Here is a 16,147-nt window from a genome sequence, read left to right as displayed (position 1 = left end):
TCATAATGGACACAGCAGGTGTACAGACCCAGGAACTCAGCACAGGCATGGTGGGATCTCCTCATAATGTGCACAGCAGGTGTGCAGACCCAGGAACTCAGTAAAGGAATGGTGGGAACCCCTAATAATGAACACAGCAGCAGGTGTACAGACCCAGGAACACGGCAAAGGAACGTGGCACATCATTGTGCGCCACAGCTCCTCCTGTTACATTCTCCATATTATACAATAAATATAATATTCTAAAAAAGATGGTGGGAACCCTTCATAATAGGCACAGCAGGTTAGCAGACCAAGGACCTCAGCACAGAGATGGTGGGAGCTTCTCATATTAGGCACAACAGGCGTACAGACCCAGGAACTCCACATAGGGATGGTGGGAATCCCTCATAATGGGCACAGCAAGTGTACAGACCTGGGAACTACTCAGCACAGGGATGGTGGGATCTCCTCATACTGTGCACAGCAGGTGTGCAGACCCAGGAACTCAGTAAAGGAATGATGGGAACCCCTAATAATGGGCACAGCAAGTGTATAGAGGGGCTTTTAAACTAGGGAATGGGGGGGAGGGTACAGATGTAGAATTAGCCAGTGGAAAGCAAGTTTCAGAGGGCAGAAATGGGGGCATTAGCGGTAGGGTGTTCGGAGCCCCTATACCCAGGGTGGGTACGGGGAAAAATCAAGAGAGCAGCCTAAAAACATCAAAATTACGAGGCTTATATACCAATGCCAGAAGCCTGGCCAACAAGATGGGAGAGCTGGAGCTGCTGATGTTTGAGGAGGACTTAGATTTTGTGGGGATAACTGAGACTTGGTTTGACAGCTCTCATGACTGGATGGCGACCATTCAGGGGTATTCCCTTTATCGCAGAGATAGAGAGGGTAAAAAAGGGGGAGGGGTATGTTTGTATATTAAGAACAGTATACAGGTAAATATGAGGGATGATATTAATAATGGAGCTATGGACGAGGCAGAATCCCTATGGGTAGAGCTTCAAAGGAAAGGCACGGTGGGGAAGGTAATATTGGGCGTATGCTATAGGCCCCCAAACCAGAGGGAGGAGGGTGAGGTGGACCTCATGTTACAGATAGGATTGGCAGCAAGGATGGGAAATGTCATTATAATGGGGGACTTTAATTATCCTGATATAGACTGGGCAGAAGGAACCGCGCATTCAGCCAAGGCTCGGCAGTTCCTAAATGTTTTGCAGGACAATTTCATGGGTCAGATGGTGAATGCACCGACAAGAAACAATGCGGTACTTGACCTACTGATTACCAACAATACAGACATGCTCACGGATATAGAAATACGGGACAACTTAGGGAACAGTGACCATAGGTCAATTGGTTTCAGTATTAATTACAGTAATAGGAAACACAAGGGTAATATAAGGACACTGAATTTCAAAAGAGCCAATTTCCCTAAACTGCGCTCGCTGTTAGAAAATATCAATTGGGATAGAACCCTGGGAACAAAGAACACGGAGGAAAAATGGGAGTGCTTCAAGAGCATACTTAACAAGGGGGTGGACCAGTGCATTCCACAGGGAAATAAATTTAAAAGAGCAAAACTAAACCCTGGGTGGCTAAACTCCAACATAAAAATGTATATTAGAGCTAAAGAAAAGGCCTTCAAAAAAAATACAAGACTGAGGGGTCATTGGCAGCATTTAACCACTTGCCGACCGCCGCACGACTATCTACGTCGGCGGTCAGCCCCTCACAGGCAAAGTGACGTAGGGCTACGTCACTAGCTTGTGAGGGTCTAGGGAGCGAGCGCGCGCCCCCGGAGGCGCGCTCCCGCTCCCGAGTGGTCACGGACCCCCCCGCGCGTGTGACCGGCGGACCCGATGTCCGCCGGCCACTCTGCGATCGGCGGGGGAGAGGGAGAAAGTCAGGCAGCTTGTGTAAACAAGCTGCCTGTCATTCTCCTCGCTGTATGAGAGCTGATCATCTGGATCTACTATGTAGATCCGTTGATCACTCTGCATACAGCTGAAGCCCCAGCCAATCACAGTTAGAATCACGCCCCTAGGGACACACACAGCCCCTCCCTCTCAAATAAAGTTAACCCCTTCACTACCAGTGTATTTTTACAGTAACAGTGCATATGTATAGCACTGATTACTGTAGAAATGTCACTGGTAACCCCAAAATTGTCAAAAATGTCAGTCAAGGGTCCGATCTGTCCGCCGCAATGTCGCAGTCCCGCAAAAAAAATCGCAGATCGCCGCCATTACGCGTTAAAAAAAAAAACACCAAAAATGACAAAAATCTTTCCCTTAGTTAGTAAAACGCAATAACTTTTGCGCAAACCAATCAAAATACGCTTTTTGCGATTTTTTTTACCAAACATAGGTAGCAGAAAACAAATTGGCCGAAAATTTTAAAAAATTTTGATTTTTACATTTTTTTTGGGGGGAATTTCATATAAAAAAAAGGGAAAAATATTGCTATTTTTGCAAAATGGACGCTCTTTTTTTGTTTATAGCGCGTGATCAAAAAATCGCACAGGTGATCAAATACCGCCAAAAGAAAGCTCTGTTTGTGGGAAAAAAAGGACGCCAAATTCGTTTAGGTACAGCGTCGCACGACCGCGCAATTCTCCGTTAAAGTCACGCAGTGCCGAATCGCAAAATACCCCCTGGTCGGAATGGGGGTAAAATCTTCCGGGGCTTAAGTGGTTAAGCATTACAAAGAGTGTAATAAGAAATGTAAAGATGAAATCAGGGCGGCTAAAATAGAACACGAGAGACATATAGCGGAGGAGAGTAAAAAGAACCCCAAGAAATTCTTTAAGTATATAAACAGTAAGAAAGCGAGGCCAGAACACATTGGCCCCATAAAAGATGATAAAGGAAAAATGGCCACTGAGGACAGAGAAAAGGCAGAAGTGTTAAATAATTTCTTTTCTTCAGTCTTCACAAAGGAATCGGGGGGCTACACGAACCCCGCTTGTAAGGCCGAACTAAATAATACACCTCAGGAAGTGCCGCCATGGCTAACAGAGGATAGACTTAGAGCTAAACTAGAGAAACTTAACATAAATAAATCCCCGGGACCGGATGGCTTGCACCCAAGGGTTCTAAATGAGCTCAGTCAGGTGATTGCCAGACCATTATTCTTGATCTTTAAGGATAGTTTACAGACGGGTATGGTGCCAGCTGATTGGAAAAAAGCCAACGTGGTACCAATATTTAAAAAGGGGCCGAGATATATCCCGGGTAACTATAGGCCGGTCAGCCTAACATCTGTAGTCTGCAAAATTTTGGAGGGGATGATAAGGGACCACATACAAGACTTTAGTAATGAAAACGGTATTATAAGTAGTAATCAGCATGGATTCATGAAAAATCGTTCATGCCAAACCAATCTATTAACCTTCTACGATGAAGTGAGCTGCCACTTAGATAAAGGTAAGCCTGTGGATGTGGTGTATCTGGACTTTGCAAAGGCCTTTGACACCGTTCCCCACAAACGATTACTGTACAAACTAAGGAAGGTAGGTATGGACCATAAGGTGAGTACCTGGATAGAGAACTGGCTCCAGGGGAGAGTACAGAGGGTGGTGATTAATGGGGAGTACTCGGATTGGGCGGGTGTGGAAAGTGGGGTCCCCCAGGGTTCTGTCCTGGGACCAATCCTGTTTAATTTATTCATAAATGATCTAGAGGAGGGGATATCTAGTACAATCTCAGTATTTGCAGATGATACTAAATTAGGCATGCCAATATCTTCTATGCAGGATGTGGAAATCTTGCAAGCAGACCTGAACAAAATAACGGGGTGGGCAACTACATGGCAGATGAGATTTAATGTAGAAAAATGTAAAGTAATGCACTTGGGGGCCAGAAACCAGAAAGCAAGCTACTCACTAGGGGGGGAACCTCTGGGTGAGTCTAGGATGGAAAGGGACCTGGGGGTACTGGTAGACAACAGGCTTGGAAGTGGCATGCAATGCCAAGCCGCTGCAAGCAAAGCCAACAGAATACTGGGTTGTATAAAAAAGGGGATTCACTCCAGAAATAAAGAGATTATTCTTCCACTCTACAAGACTCTGGTCCGGCCACATCTGGAGTATGCTGTCCAGTTCTGGGCACCGGTCCTCAGGAAGGATGTGCTGGAACTGGAGAAAGTCCAGAGAAGGGCAACAAAAATAATTAGGGGAATGGAGGACATCGGCTATGAGGAAAGACTACAAGCACTGAACTTGTTCTCTCTGGAGAAGAGACGCTTGAGGGGGGATATGATATCAATGTACAAATACTGTACTGGCGACCCTAGCATAAGGAACAAACTATTTAGAGTAAGGGAATACAATAAGACACGTGGCCACTCACTAAAACTAGAGGAAAGGCGGTTTAACCTTAAAGTGCGTAAGGGGTTCTTCACTGTAAGAGCGGTAAGGATGTGGAATTCTCTTCCGCAAGCAGTCGTATCAGCGGGGAGCATTGATAGTTTCAAAAAACTATTGGATGGACACCTTAAAGACCACAACATACAGGGGTATACAATGTACGGTTAAAAGCAAACACACACACATAGGTTGAACTGGATGGACTTGTGTCTTTTTTCAGCCTCACTAACTATGTAACTATGTAACTATATAGACCCAGGAACTCGGCAAAGGGATTATGGGAACCCCTCACAATGGGCACAACAGGTGTACAGACCTGGGAACTCAGCATAGCGTTGATAGGAGCCCCTCCTATTGGGCACAGAGGGTGTACAGACTCAGGAACTCAGATCAGGGATGGCGGAAACCCTTCGTAATGGGCACAGCAGGTGTACAGACCCAGGAACTCAGCACAGGGATGGTGGGAGCTTCTCATATTGGGCACAGCAGGTATACAGACCCAGGAACTCAGCACATGGATGGAGAGAACCCCTCAAATGGGCACAGCAGGTGTACAGACCCAGGAACTCAGCCCAGGGAGGGTTGGCAGGTGTATAGACCTGGGAACACAGTACATGGATTGTGGCCCCCCCCCCCCCCATGATGAGCACATAAGGTGTACAGACCCAGAAACCCAGCATAGAGATGGGGAGCCCCTTATAATGAATACAACAGGTGTACAAACCTGGGAATTCAATGCAGGGACCGGAGAACCCTTCATACATGAGACCATTATTTAAAAAAGGGCCAAGATAAATACCTGGAAACTATAGACCAGTCAGCCTAACATCAATAGTATGTAAACTATTGGAGGGGGTGATAAGGGACTATCAAGAATTTGCTTATGAAAACAAATTCAATAGTAGTAACAAGTATGAATTCATGAAAGAGCATTCTTGCCAGACCAATCTGTTAACATTCTATAGGGAACTGAGCTTTCATCTACTGCAAATAGAGAAAGGCCTGTGGCCATGGTGTATCTGGATTTTGCCAAACCAAAGAATGGGCCCCTCATAAAGGGCACAGCAGGTGTACGTCACATGTCTTTAGGTCAGTCACATGATGTACACTGTCCTCTTTAGGTCTTCTGCAAGCAGTGGGCGGTCCTCAATGATACAAAGGGCAAGGTGACATCAGCACCACTCTCTGCACCAATACACTTTGAGTGCAGGGTGCCACTGTGATGCCCTCTTGTGGGGGCAGTCCCATGACATTCTGCACTAATAACTATTTCCTCAGTCTTCCAGCATCATTCAAGTTGGAAGACTGAGATCATCTTGTGGTGAATTCAGTGAGTGCAGGGGAACAGCACCAGAAGGGTGGTGCTCAGCATCTCGTGTGGTTCGCCGCCACTACGTATTTGTACAAGACGGCTGTTGGTGAGAAAATAAATTTTCTACCTTTACAGGAGAGCCCTCACTGTACCTCTTGAGGCGTCCCACCACGAGATGGGTAGTAGACTATACGGTATTTGCGGACGGGCTGCTGTGGAGGTGTCCAGGACACGCGCATGCTCCTTGCCGTTACATCGGATACCACCAGGTGGGTGGGGCTGGGGTGCGGGTCCATGATGACAGGTGCGACCACTTTCTGCAACCCTGGATGAAAACGCAGTAGTGAGAAATCTGTATGGAGGCCAGCGAACACCTCACAATGAACTCAATCCTCACCGATGTCTACCTCCTTCCGTCTATCCTTCAGCCGCATGCATAGCGCCCGGGACACGTCTCCCACCAGGGGGCTGAGCATCGGGAAGTCAGCTACCATGTGGACAGTCAGGTCGGTGGGCTCAGACGCTATTTCTCTCAGCTCTGATTCATCTGCATTCTTCACCCCTGAGAAGTGAAGAGAAACTTTTTACCCAATGAAAATGAATAACTTATTTTGTTACCCGAGATTTTATGGCACGTCGTAGTGGAATTACATAACGAAAAAATATATATACATTTCCCTGTAGGTACTGAGGTTTCTTTAAGCTGGAAGATAAAGTAGACAATGGGTTCGCTCCAGGGCTATCTCTATGCATACATGTGGTCAGGGGGGTACAACTGAGCCTCCTGTAGGGGGCCTGGGCACACAAGGGGACCCTGACAGCAGGGTGAGTGGTACAGCGGGACAGGAGGACAACTACAGAATGATGTACTGTATCTGAGTCTCTCCATCCAGCAGCTGAAAGCTGATTTCTCCCCCTCTTCCTCCCACCAGGCTTTCAGCTGCTGGAGGGAGAGACACAGATACAGGTCATTGTTCTGTAATTGTCCTCCCATCGCACCAATCCCCCTCCGTGTGTTGCCCACATCTGATCCCCACCATGTGCCCAGACCAATCCCTTGCCCTCCATGCTGTGTGTACACGGGGATGGAGAGTGGGGGAAGGGCCCAGTAAATATGTAATTTACCGGCCCCTTCCTTTCATGTATTGGACACAGTGAGCGACTGGTATCGATCGCTCTTGTGTTCATTCAAAAATGAAGCAGAGTAAAGTGTCTTTACTCTGCTTCAGTTTATGAATGGAGGGGAGCCTCTGTCCTCTGTTCATTTGTCTTCAGTGCAGCTGAGGCTATAGAGAAAGGATTTGAAGAATCTGTGTCCTTCATTCCTTTCTCAGCCTCAAAGGAGAGATGTCAGAGGTCTATTTAGACCCCTGATATTTCACCCAACATCCCCACCCAACAGCATTGTTAAAGAAAAAAATCTAAAAAATGTAGAAAATCACAAATTGTAAAAAATTATTAAAAAAAATGAAGAGCTCATTCACATGGGTTCTCAGATCTATACAGTGTGAATGAGCGGTTTATTTGTGCAGTGGGCGGGAGCCGCTTGTTAATTCTATGAGGATGTAGCGGCTGTATGAACACAGCCGCAGGTTCTAATTTAATAAGTGTGTGGGTGTGGATGAGTGGCCCCGAATGTACTCTGTCTGTGTTTGGGGCCGTACACCTGCATCCGCACACCTGTCAAATTAGGACCTGCGGCTGTGTGCATACAGCTGATGCAACCCCATAGTGTAACATAGGCTGCCTGCAAAACAGTCATATTAAAAAAAAAAACTGAAATTCACACTGTACATTCACCTTTGTGAATGAGCCCCAAGACCTCACTTACACACAGAATTATATTTATTAATTTAATTTAATAATTAATTTTTATTTTTTAGATTTAGCAGGCATTTTGAAAGTTATTGTATATTTGTGTCCACTAATTATGATTTTAGTGGGGAGGCAAGTTGGGGGGGGGGGGCTGTTAGGTAGGCTGTACGGGGCCTCATGGTTTTTTAAAGGCAGCCCTGCATGTGGTCACCAATATCAACCGCTAAAATTTAAGCTAAAGGATGGGGCCAGGTAGGTGGCAAAAAGAATAATGAAAAGAAGGATAATAAAGGGTAATAAATGTGAAAAAGAAGGCGTGGGGAAGGGGTAGAACTTCTGTCAGGTCCTTAAAGCGGTAGTATCCCGCTTTTTTTCACTTTTAACTACAGGTAAGCCTATAATAAGGCTTACCTGTAGGTACAATTAATATCTCCTAAACCGGCATGGTTTAGGAGATATTTGCAGTGCATGCAGCTGCTCACGCGAGCGGCGCATGCGCTCTGAAGGTTTCCGGTGAACCTTCAGCTTCCCTTGCCGGGAGCTTGCCGGAAAATTACTCCCGCACGTCATCGCGGCTCCGGCCAATCACAGCGCCGGAGGCGCCGAACCCGGAAGAGACGCCGTGGGATCATGTCAGCGCCCGCAGCGGTGTCCGGGGGTCCGTGTCGGGGCTTCGTTCTAAGGTAATTCATAATGAGCTAGTATGCGATGCATACTAGCTCATTATGCCTTTGTCTTGCAGTTTTTTTATTTTTTTATTTTAGGTTTACAACCGCTTTAATGTTGTTTGTGTCCCTGCTGGAGACCTGTGCGGTCAACGGACAGTATTAGGAACCCAACAAATGATCTAACCCTGCTCCACTCTAAAGTTGGATACACATTATACAACTTCTGTTGTTCAATTTCCTTTAGATTTACCTTCAACTATGTAGTAGAAGGGCTGGCCTGACTGCATACTAATTGAAAGTATTTAGGCTTGACCTCATATTATACAGTTTTGGCAAATCTAAAAGAAAGTTGTATGAGACAATTGTACAAAAGATTTATAGTGAGTAGCCAGGTTTATTTGGTTGTTTTGCCCTTACCTATAGCAAACATGTATATTCCGGCCTCCTTGAGGGTTTGTGCCACTGTGATGGCATCATCCTGGGACTTTCCATCCGTTAAGAGGACCAGTACTTTGCCAGCCTGGGCCCGGGCCCCTGATGCAGCTCTGAGATTTTCTTCCAGGACATGGGTGAGAGCCATACCTACCCACGCAAGAGATATATAGTGATACAGGGTCATAAATGCAGCACCACAATAGAAGAAAAAACTGTGTCTATACCTGTAAAGGTGTTTCCTCCCTTATACTTCACCCTTCTAATAGCCTCCAGGACTTCTGCTTTAGTAGAATAAGAGTTCAGATCCCATTCAGTCTGTGGTTCTCCGCTGTACTGAGACAGACCTGTAGGGGGCAGTGTGAAATACAAAATCCATGATGTGTGCATTGACAGACATTGAGACTTTTGCCATGACCTGATCTAATGCTGATGCCCGTGGCTCGTTCATACTGGGAATATCACATGCACTGTAATGTACTTTATTGTACATTTGCAGCGTGTTGCATCATCACAACCCATTTTGGATGGATCGGATTAATTCTTTTCAGTCGTTCTAGTGATTCATAATGGGCCTAGCCAGTCTTAACCCCCTAGCCCCAACCCCCCGAGCGACTAAAAACATGATGAGTTGGCATCATTGTCCAATGCAATAGAGTCTTGTTGGGTTATGATGGAATACCCAACCCCATCACCCCTCTCCCCCAGTCCAGGCCAAACTCTGCTATGGGGTAACTGTGGGAAGGTAATATAAAAACAAAAACTTGTATTCTGCTTTCCAGATCCCAAATCCCGACTCATTCCCCATGTCTCACCTACCTTCCTCTTTTTTCTTAGCTTTACCCACTCCATCCAAAACTAAACAAAACCGTTTTTGCTTTAGATACACTTCAATTGTCCATCTACTATCCTCTGCTTTTTTACAACTGCACCAACCAGGTCCTTATATCAAGGACTCGTTAACCTAGTATGATCCCAGATGTCTCTTCCTACCACCACCAACCCACCATGCCACCATAATCTCATTACCAACTCGAATCTTGTCCTTAGAGATGTGGAGGGGGCTGAGAATCCCCCACAGGAAGTTCTTCACCAGTCTGAAGTTGGCGCGTCCCACACTCCAAGAACTGTCCACCAGGAGAACTATGTCCCACTCCAGTGTGGTGTCACAATGGTGTACCGGCCCTGTCCACAGGGACAAACAATATGAGCCAGTGAAAGGTAACATAAAACTTGTAATATCCAGTAAACACCATCAACTCAAGTTCAGCGACTCTGTTTTCACTAAAAACAAGCAGGGCTTTCACAGTGCTGCAGCCTGTTGAGCATTACAACCCGAGGGTTGATGGGGAAAAGGAAACAGCCATTTTATTTATCAAACATTTATTTATGATTATCAAACATGTATTTATGATTAAGCAGATATAGTGGATGTATATGTTGTGAGAAGTCTTATTGTATAACAGCTGTTGTGTTCAAAAGACATTTACACCTCCAGCTGTTAGATAGCTATCTAGACCAGGGGTCTTCAAACTATGGCCCTCCAGTTGTTCAGGAACTACAATTCCCATCATGCCTAGTCATGTCTGTGAATGTCAGAGTTTTACAATGCCTCATGGGATGTGTAGTTCTGCAACAGCTGGAGGGCCGTAGTTTGAGGATCCCTGATCTAGACCTTTGAAGACCTGTTCAGCAGACAAGCCTTGGAAGTGATATGAATGACCATTCGCATATCAAAGAATGTTACCAAAGACTCAAATGGGACTTCAAATGAATTTAGTTAGCTAGGTGCCACCCACTTCAGAATGTATAAATTGTAATACAAGTCCTTAGGAAGATAGAGCAAATGTTTTCAAACCAAAAGAATGTAATATGACTGAATTGCTCTCCAAATATGTCTGTCTACCTACATGTTTGTCTAATAAAACGGAATTTTTGTAAAATCTTACCTGTAAAATTCCTTTCTCTGAGTCCTCCGACAGTCGCCGCCTCTTCATTTTCGTCACTATGGGGTAATTGACCTTTGCTCCGTAGGAGTAGCTAGGCAACAGAATATGTTAATATCAAAGCTTTTAGCATACCCCACCCCTAGGGGGTGGTCCCTTCAGTCAATACCCTCCTGCTTCCTGCATTCCTACCTCAGTTTCAGTAGCATAGCAGTAGAGTACATAAACAAACCCCAAAAGAGGGGCGGGGGCGGCGACTGTCGGAGGACTCAGAGAAAGGAATTTTACAGGTAAGATTTTACAAAAATTCAGTTTTCTCTTACGTCCTCCGACAGTCGCCGCCTCTTCATATTCGTCACTATGGGGACGTCCCAAAGCAGTGTAGACATGAGGGGTGGGAGAAAAATCGCAGCCGCGCCCAAGGCAACGCAGTACCCACATCAGAAAAAAAGGAACCTTACCAAAGGAAGGAAACCAACTGGGCAACATGAAAAAAACTTGCTCAACAGGAGCAACAACCCAGGAAAACAAATAACCTAGGGACAAAAACATCCCAACAGCCAAGGGTCCAAAAAGACAAGGAACCCTAAGGCACTGCCGCACTAATAACCTTGCGGCCAAAGGAAGCATCTGCCGATGCCTGAACATCCACCTTGTAGAATTTCGAGAAGGTGTGAACGGACGACCAAGTCGCCGCCTTACACACCTGGGCCACAGAAGCCCGATGATGACAGCCCAAGACGTACTCAGAGATCTGGTAGAGTGCGCCTTCACAGGCATGGGGGGAACTGTTCCCTTCAAAGCATAGGCCTGTTCAATGGTCTGTCTGATCCATTTGGCGATGGTAGAAGCCGACGCCGCCATGCCCTTCCGAGGCCCCTCTGGAAGGACAAATAGAGAATCCGTCTTGCGAAAGGATTCAGTCGACGACAGGTAAACCCTGATCGCCCGAACAACATCCAAGGAATGCAAAGCCACCTCCTTTGGAAGTTTTGGCTTCGCGCAAAGCGAAGGCAAGACAATGTCCTCATTGAGGTGAAATTCCGAAATCCGTTTTGGGAGGAAAGACGGGTTAGGTCGTAAGACCACCTTATCCAAGTGAACCACCAAATACGGAGATCTGCAGGACAAAGCTGCCAGCTCCGACACTCTGCGAGCCGAAGTGATCGCCACCAAAAAGGCGACCTTCTTGGACAACATAGACAACGAAATCTCCCTGATCTTTTCAAAGGGAGCATGTTGCAACACGGACAGAACAAGGTTCAAGTCCCATGGAGGTAAAGGATCCCTCCTAGGAGGGACCAGAGGCCGCACCCCTTGAACAAAGGTGCTAACCAAGGAATTAGACGCCACAGGGCGTTGAAAGAGAACGGCCAGCGCAGAAATCTGACCCTTAATCGTGGCCAACGCCAAACGCTGGTCCACGCCCGTTTGAAGGAAAGCCAACACTCTTGATACCGAGTACGAGCGAGGGGAATACCCCCTGGACTCACACCAGGCAAAATAGGCCTTCCAAGTACGGTAGTAAACCTTCCCCGAAGAGGTCTTTCTAGCCTTGATCAAAGTGTGAATGACCTCAGGGGAGAGACCCCTATCCTTCAGGACCTCGGTTTCAACAGCCAGGCCATCAAAGCCAGCGACTGTAAAGCAGGATGGAATATCGGCCCTTGAGACAGGAGATCTTCACGAAGAGGCAGACGCCACGGAGCGTCGACCGCCAGATTCACGAGATCTGCGTACCAAGACCGGCGAGGCCAGTCTGGCGCCACCAGAATCACCGTGTGCGGTTCCGAGGCCAACCTGCGAAGGAACCTGGATAGTAGCTGAATCGGTGGAAAGGCATACATCAGACGATACTGATGCCAGGGAGCCACCAATGCGTCTGACGCGTCTGCCCGAGGATCGCGCGTCCTTGCCACGAACCTTACCACCTTGTTGTTTAGACGAGACGCGAACAGGTCCACATCTGGTGAACCCCACTTCGCGCACAACATCCGGAAGACATCCGGGTGAAAGGACCATTCCCCCTGGTCCAGGGCCTGGCGACTCAGATAATCCGCCTGCCAGTTCTCCACCCCCGGAATGTGAACCGCCGTTATCGCCGGGACGTGCGTCTCGGCCCAAGACAGAATGTCGGCCACTTCCCGAGCCGCTCGGGCACTCCTGGAGCCCCCTTGGTGGTTGATGTAAGCCACCGCTGTGGCATTGTCCGTCTGCACCCGAACCGGACGGCCCTGCAGCCTGTCCGTCCAAGGCCGAAGGCAGAGATTGATCGCTCGCAATTCCAGAATGTTGATTGGAAGGGATGATTCCTCCTCCGACCAAGTACCCTGGGCGGACAGAACGCCCAGAACACCACCCCAGCCCGACAGGCTGGCATCCGTGGTGATCACCGTCCACGAGAAAGGGCGAAAGGACTTGCCCTTCGACACCGCCAGGGACTGGAGCCACCACAGAAGGTCCCTTCTGGTGCGATGGCTCAATGAAATCTGGAGATCCAGAGATTGCGGTCGCTCGTCCCACCTGGTCAGAATCTCCCTTTGGAGACCCCGCGTGTGAAACTGGGCGAAGGGAATCGCCTCGAAAGCCGAGACCATCAATCCCAGACACCTCATGCACGTCCGAAGGGACGAGCACCGATTGTCCCTGAGGGACCTGACTCCTTCCTGAAGCGTCCTGAGCTTGTCTTCTGGCAGGAAGACCTTCGCCTGAACAGAGTCCAGGATCATTCCCAGGTAGGGAAGACGAACCGACGGACAGAACGTTGACTTTGGAAAATTTATCGTCCAACCAAACTCCTGCAGAGTCTGCATCGTGACGGACAGGTCGTTCACCAGACCCTGACTGGTCGCAGACCGAACCAGAATGTCGTCCAGATACCCCAAGACAGAGATGCCCTGGGCTCTCAGTAAAGCCAGGACCGGCGCAAGCACCTTGGTGAAAACCCGCGGAGCCGAAGCGAGACCGAAGGGTAACGCCACAAATTGGTAGTGATCCTCCTCAATGGCGAAACGAAGGTACCTCTGGTGACCTCGAAAATTGGAATGTGAAGATACGCATCCTTCAAATCGATGGAGGCCATGAATTCCCCCGGAACCAGGGCAGCCACCACCGAGCGCAGGGATTCCATGCGAAACTTGGGAACCCGCACAAAGTGGTTTAGAGCTTTTAAATCCAGAATCGGACGTACCTTGCCCTCCTTTCTGGGCACAGTGAACAGATTGGAATAGAACCCCCGAAATCTGTCCCGATGAGGCACCGGGACCACCACTCCCTGGGCCCACAGGTCCCGCACCGCCAGGTGCAGATCCCGCAAACGCTCCGGAGTCAGCTGAAGGTTCGAAGGAAAAAATCTGCCCGCCGGCCGAGAGAGAAACTCGATCTTGTAACCAGATCGAACGATTTCCTGAACCCACCTGTCCCGAATGCGGCCCAGCCAGGGTTGAAGAAAACCAAGCAAACGTCCCCCCACCCCAGAACCGGGTGAGGGCGCCCCTTCAGGCTGAATTGTTATGGGCAGCGGACCCGGACTGACCGGACTTCTGCTTACCTGTCCACTGCTTCTTCTGAGAGCCTTGGCCCTTGAAGGGCTTGCCCTTATAGTGCGACCGAAAGGCACGAAAGGACCCCTGAGAGGGTCTAAACGAGGCATTCTTCTTACCACGAACAAACTTATTTTTGTGAGTCTGGGGCAATAGAGTGCTCTTACCCCCAGAAATACCCTTTATCAGAGTATCTAAAGATTCGCCAAAAAGGCGAGATCCCGCGTAGGGCAAATTAGCCAAAGTCTTGCGAGAAGATTGGTCAACAGACCAACATTTCAGCCATATCAGGCGACGGTTCAATACCGCCACACTTGAAAGACGCGCAGCCAACGGGACCAAATCCAAGTCCGCATCACACAAATACATGACACCCTGATGAATCTGATCCACCATAGCCAAAGTTGTCGGTGGGGCAGAGTCAGCCACTAGGGTGCGCCTGAGCACCTGCGTCCAATCCGCAATAGCCTGAGCTGCCATAATGGAAGCAAAAATCGGCTTCAGCATAGACCCAGCAACCGTATAAGAATGACGGGCCAGAGACTCCAATCTCCTGTCCGTAGGGTCCCGGAACACTGGGGTATCCTCAGCAGGGATCGCAGTGGATTTATTTAAAATCGCCACTGCATGATCCACCTGAGGCGGCACACACCAACGCTCATCAGTGGTGGGTGTAAACGGATAACGCAGCTTGAACCTACTCGGCACAGCAAAAGGCTTTTTTAAATTGCGCCATTGCTCATCAACCGCGCGCTGAAATTCCGCAGAGCAAGGAAAAACCTGCGATGTTTTGCGTTTTCTTTGCGTCCCATAAGAGGACATCAAAGCAGGAGGACATGGTTCATCCTCCAAATGCAGTGTTTGCTTGATAGAAGTAACCAACTCATCCGAAGAAACTAAGCTAGTGCTGAAAAATAACAGCTAAGTAAAGAAAGAGAAAAACACTTGAAATAAAATCAAAGAGAGAATAAAGGCTGAGACTGAAATCCCAGCACAGGATAAGCCTGCTAACTCCTGAGCTAGACAATAGAAACTGAGGTAGGAATGCAGGAAGCAGGAGGGTATTGACTGAAGGGACCACCCCCTAGGGGTGGGGTATGCTAAAAGCTTTGATATTAACATATTCTGTTGCCTAGCTACTCCTACGGAGCAAAGGTCAATTACCCCATAGTGACGAATATGAAGAGGCGGCGACTGTCGGAGGACGTAAGAGAAATATAATTTTCAATCTGGCTTCAACAGTCAAAATGTTACTGAAACCAATGAGTTTTGGGGTTTCCCCCACAGGGTCATACACCTCTCGATGTATTGCAGTGGGGTGAAGTAGTGATGTGAACCATTGATGTCTATAGGCTGGTAAAATGTATTCACCCTCCATGCTTTATCAGCTACGGCCTTGTAGTAATGAGGCCCTGAGTATGACTCTAGCTGAATGGAGTGTGCTTGAGTCTCCTTTCTTTCCACAATTTAAAGAATTGGTTACATTAGCTTTTTGATTTTGGGGTATCAATATCAGGAGGACGTTCTACAAGAGCAGCTGATTTGTCGGTTAAACCTGAACACCAACCTCCCCAACTATCCTACAGTAGACATCACATGACCTATGCCTTATCAAGGGTCATGTTATCTGACAACAAGGTGATGCAGACCTAGAAGTAAGGTACATTGAGCATATCTTCCTATAAAGGCAACATATTAAGTTACCTCCTTTATTTTCCAGTAGAGTCCTGCTTTAACACAAACCACGAGGACGCAAGATTGCTATTTTTGGGGGGATTTTTGTGACTGTGTGCAGCTTAAAAATCCTGCCAAAAATCACAACTAACTCAACAAAAAAAAGGTACAGAAAAGAAAAAAAATATAGAATTATATACTAAATTGTTTAAAGGAATGAAATAAAAATGGAGGTCTGGTTTTCTCTCCTCTGATTGGCTGTCCGGTCTGCGCTCCAAGTATTCTACGGCAGACGTGGAGGAGCAGACGTGAGGCAGACAGGCGGGAGATCGATATCTATCAAGCCTCGAGAAAAAGCACAGCAGCCTCGTCAATCAGGATTCTTTTCTCCCCGGAGA

General features: G+C 47.6%; 1 protein-coding gene across 1 annotated transcript in view; it reads right to left on the bottom strand.

Annotated features, from left to right (window-relative positions):
• Positions 1 to 16,147, bottom strand: part of COL20A1 (collagen type XX alpha 1 chain) — a 201,261-nt gene that overhangs the window by 150,207 nt on the left and 34,907 nt on the right. The window contains exons 7-11 of the mRNA XM_082272732.1: positions 9,617 to 9,772; positions 8,815 to 8,934; positions 8,573 to 8,737; positions 6,070 to 6,234; positions 5,825 to 5,997 (exon numbers count right to left, since the gene is read on the bottom strand). Of these exons, the coding sequence (XP_082128858.1) occupies positions 5,825 to 5,997; positions 6,070 to 6,234; positions 8,573 to 8,737; positions 8,815 to 8,934; positions 9,617 to 9,772 (779 nt within the window). The remainder of the gene's footprint in view (positions 1 to 5,824; positions 5,998 to 6,069; positions 6,235 to 8,572; positions 8,738 to 8,814; positions 8,935 to 9,616; positions 9,773 to 16,147) is intronic.

Source organism: Pelophylax lessonae (genome assembly GCF_965119305.1).
Source record: "Pelophylax lessonae genome assembly, chromosome: 11".
Classification (NCBI taxonomy): domain Eukaryota; kingdom Metazoa; phylum Chordata; class Amphibia; order Anura; family Ranidae; genus Pelophylax; species Pelophylax lessonae.
This window is presented reverse-complemented; position numbering and strand designations above follow the sequence as displayed.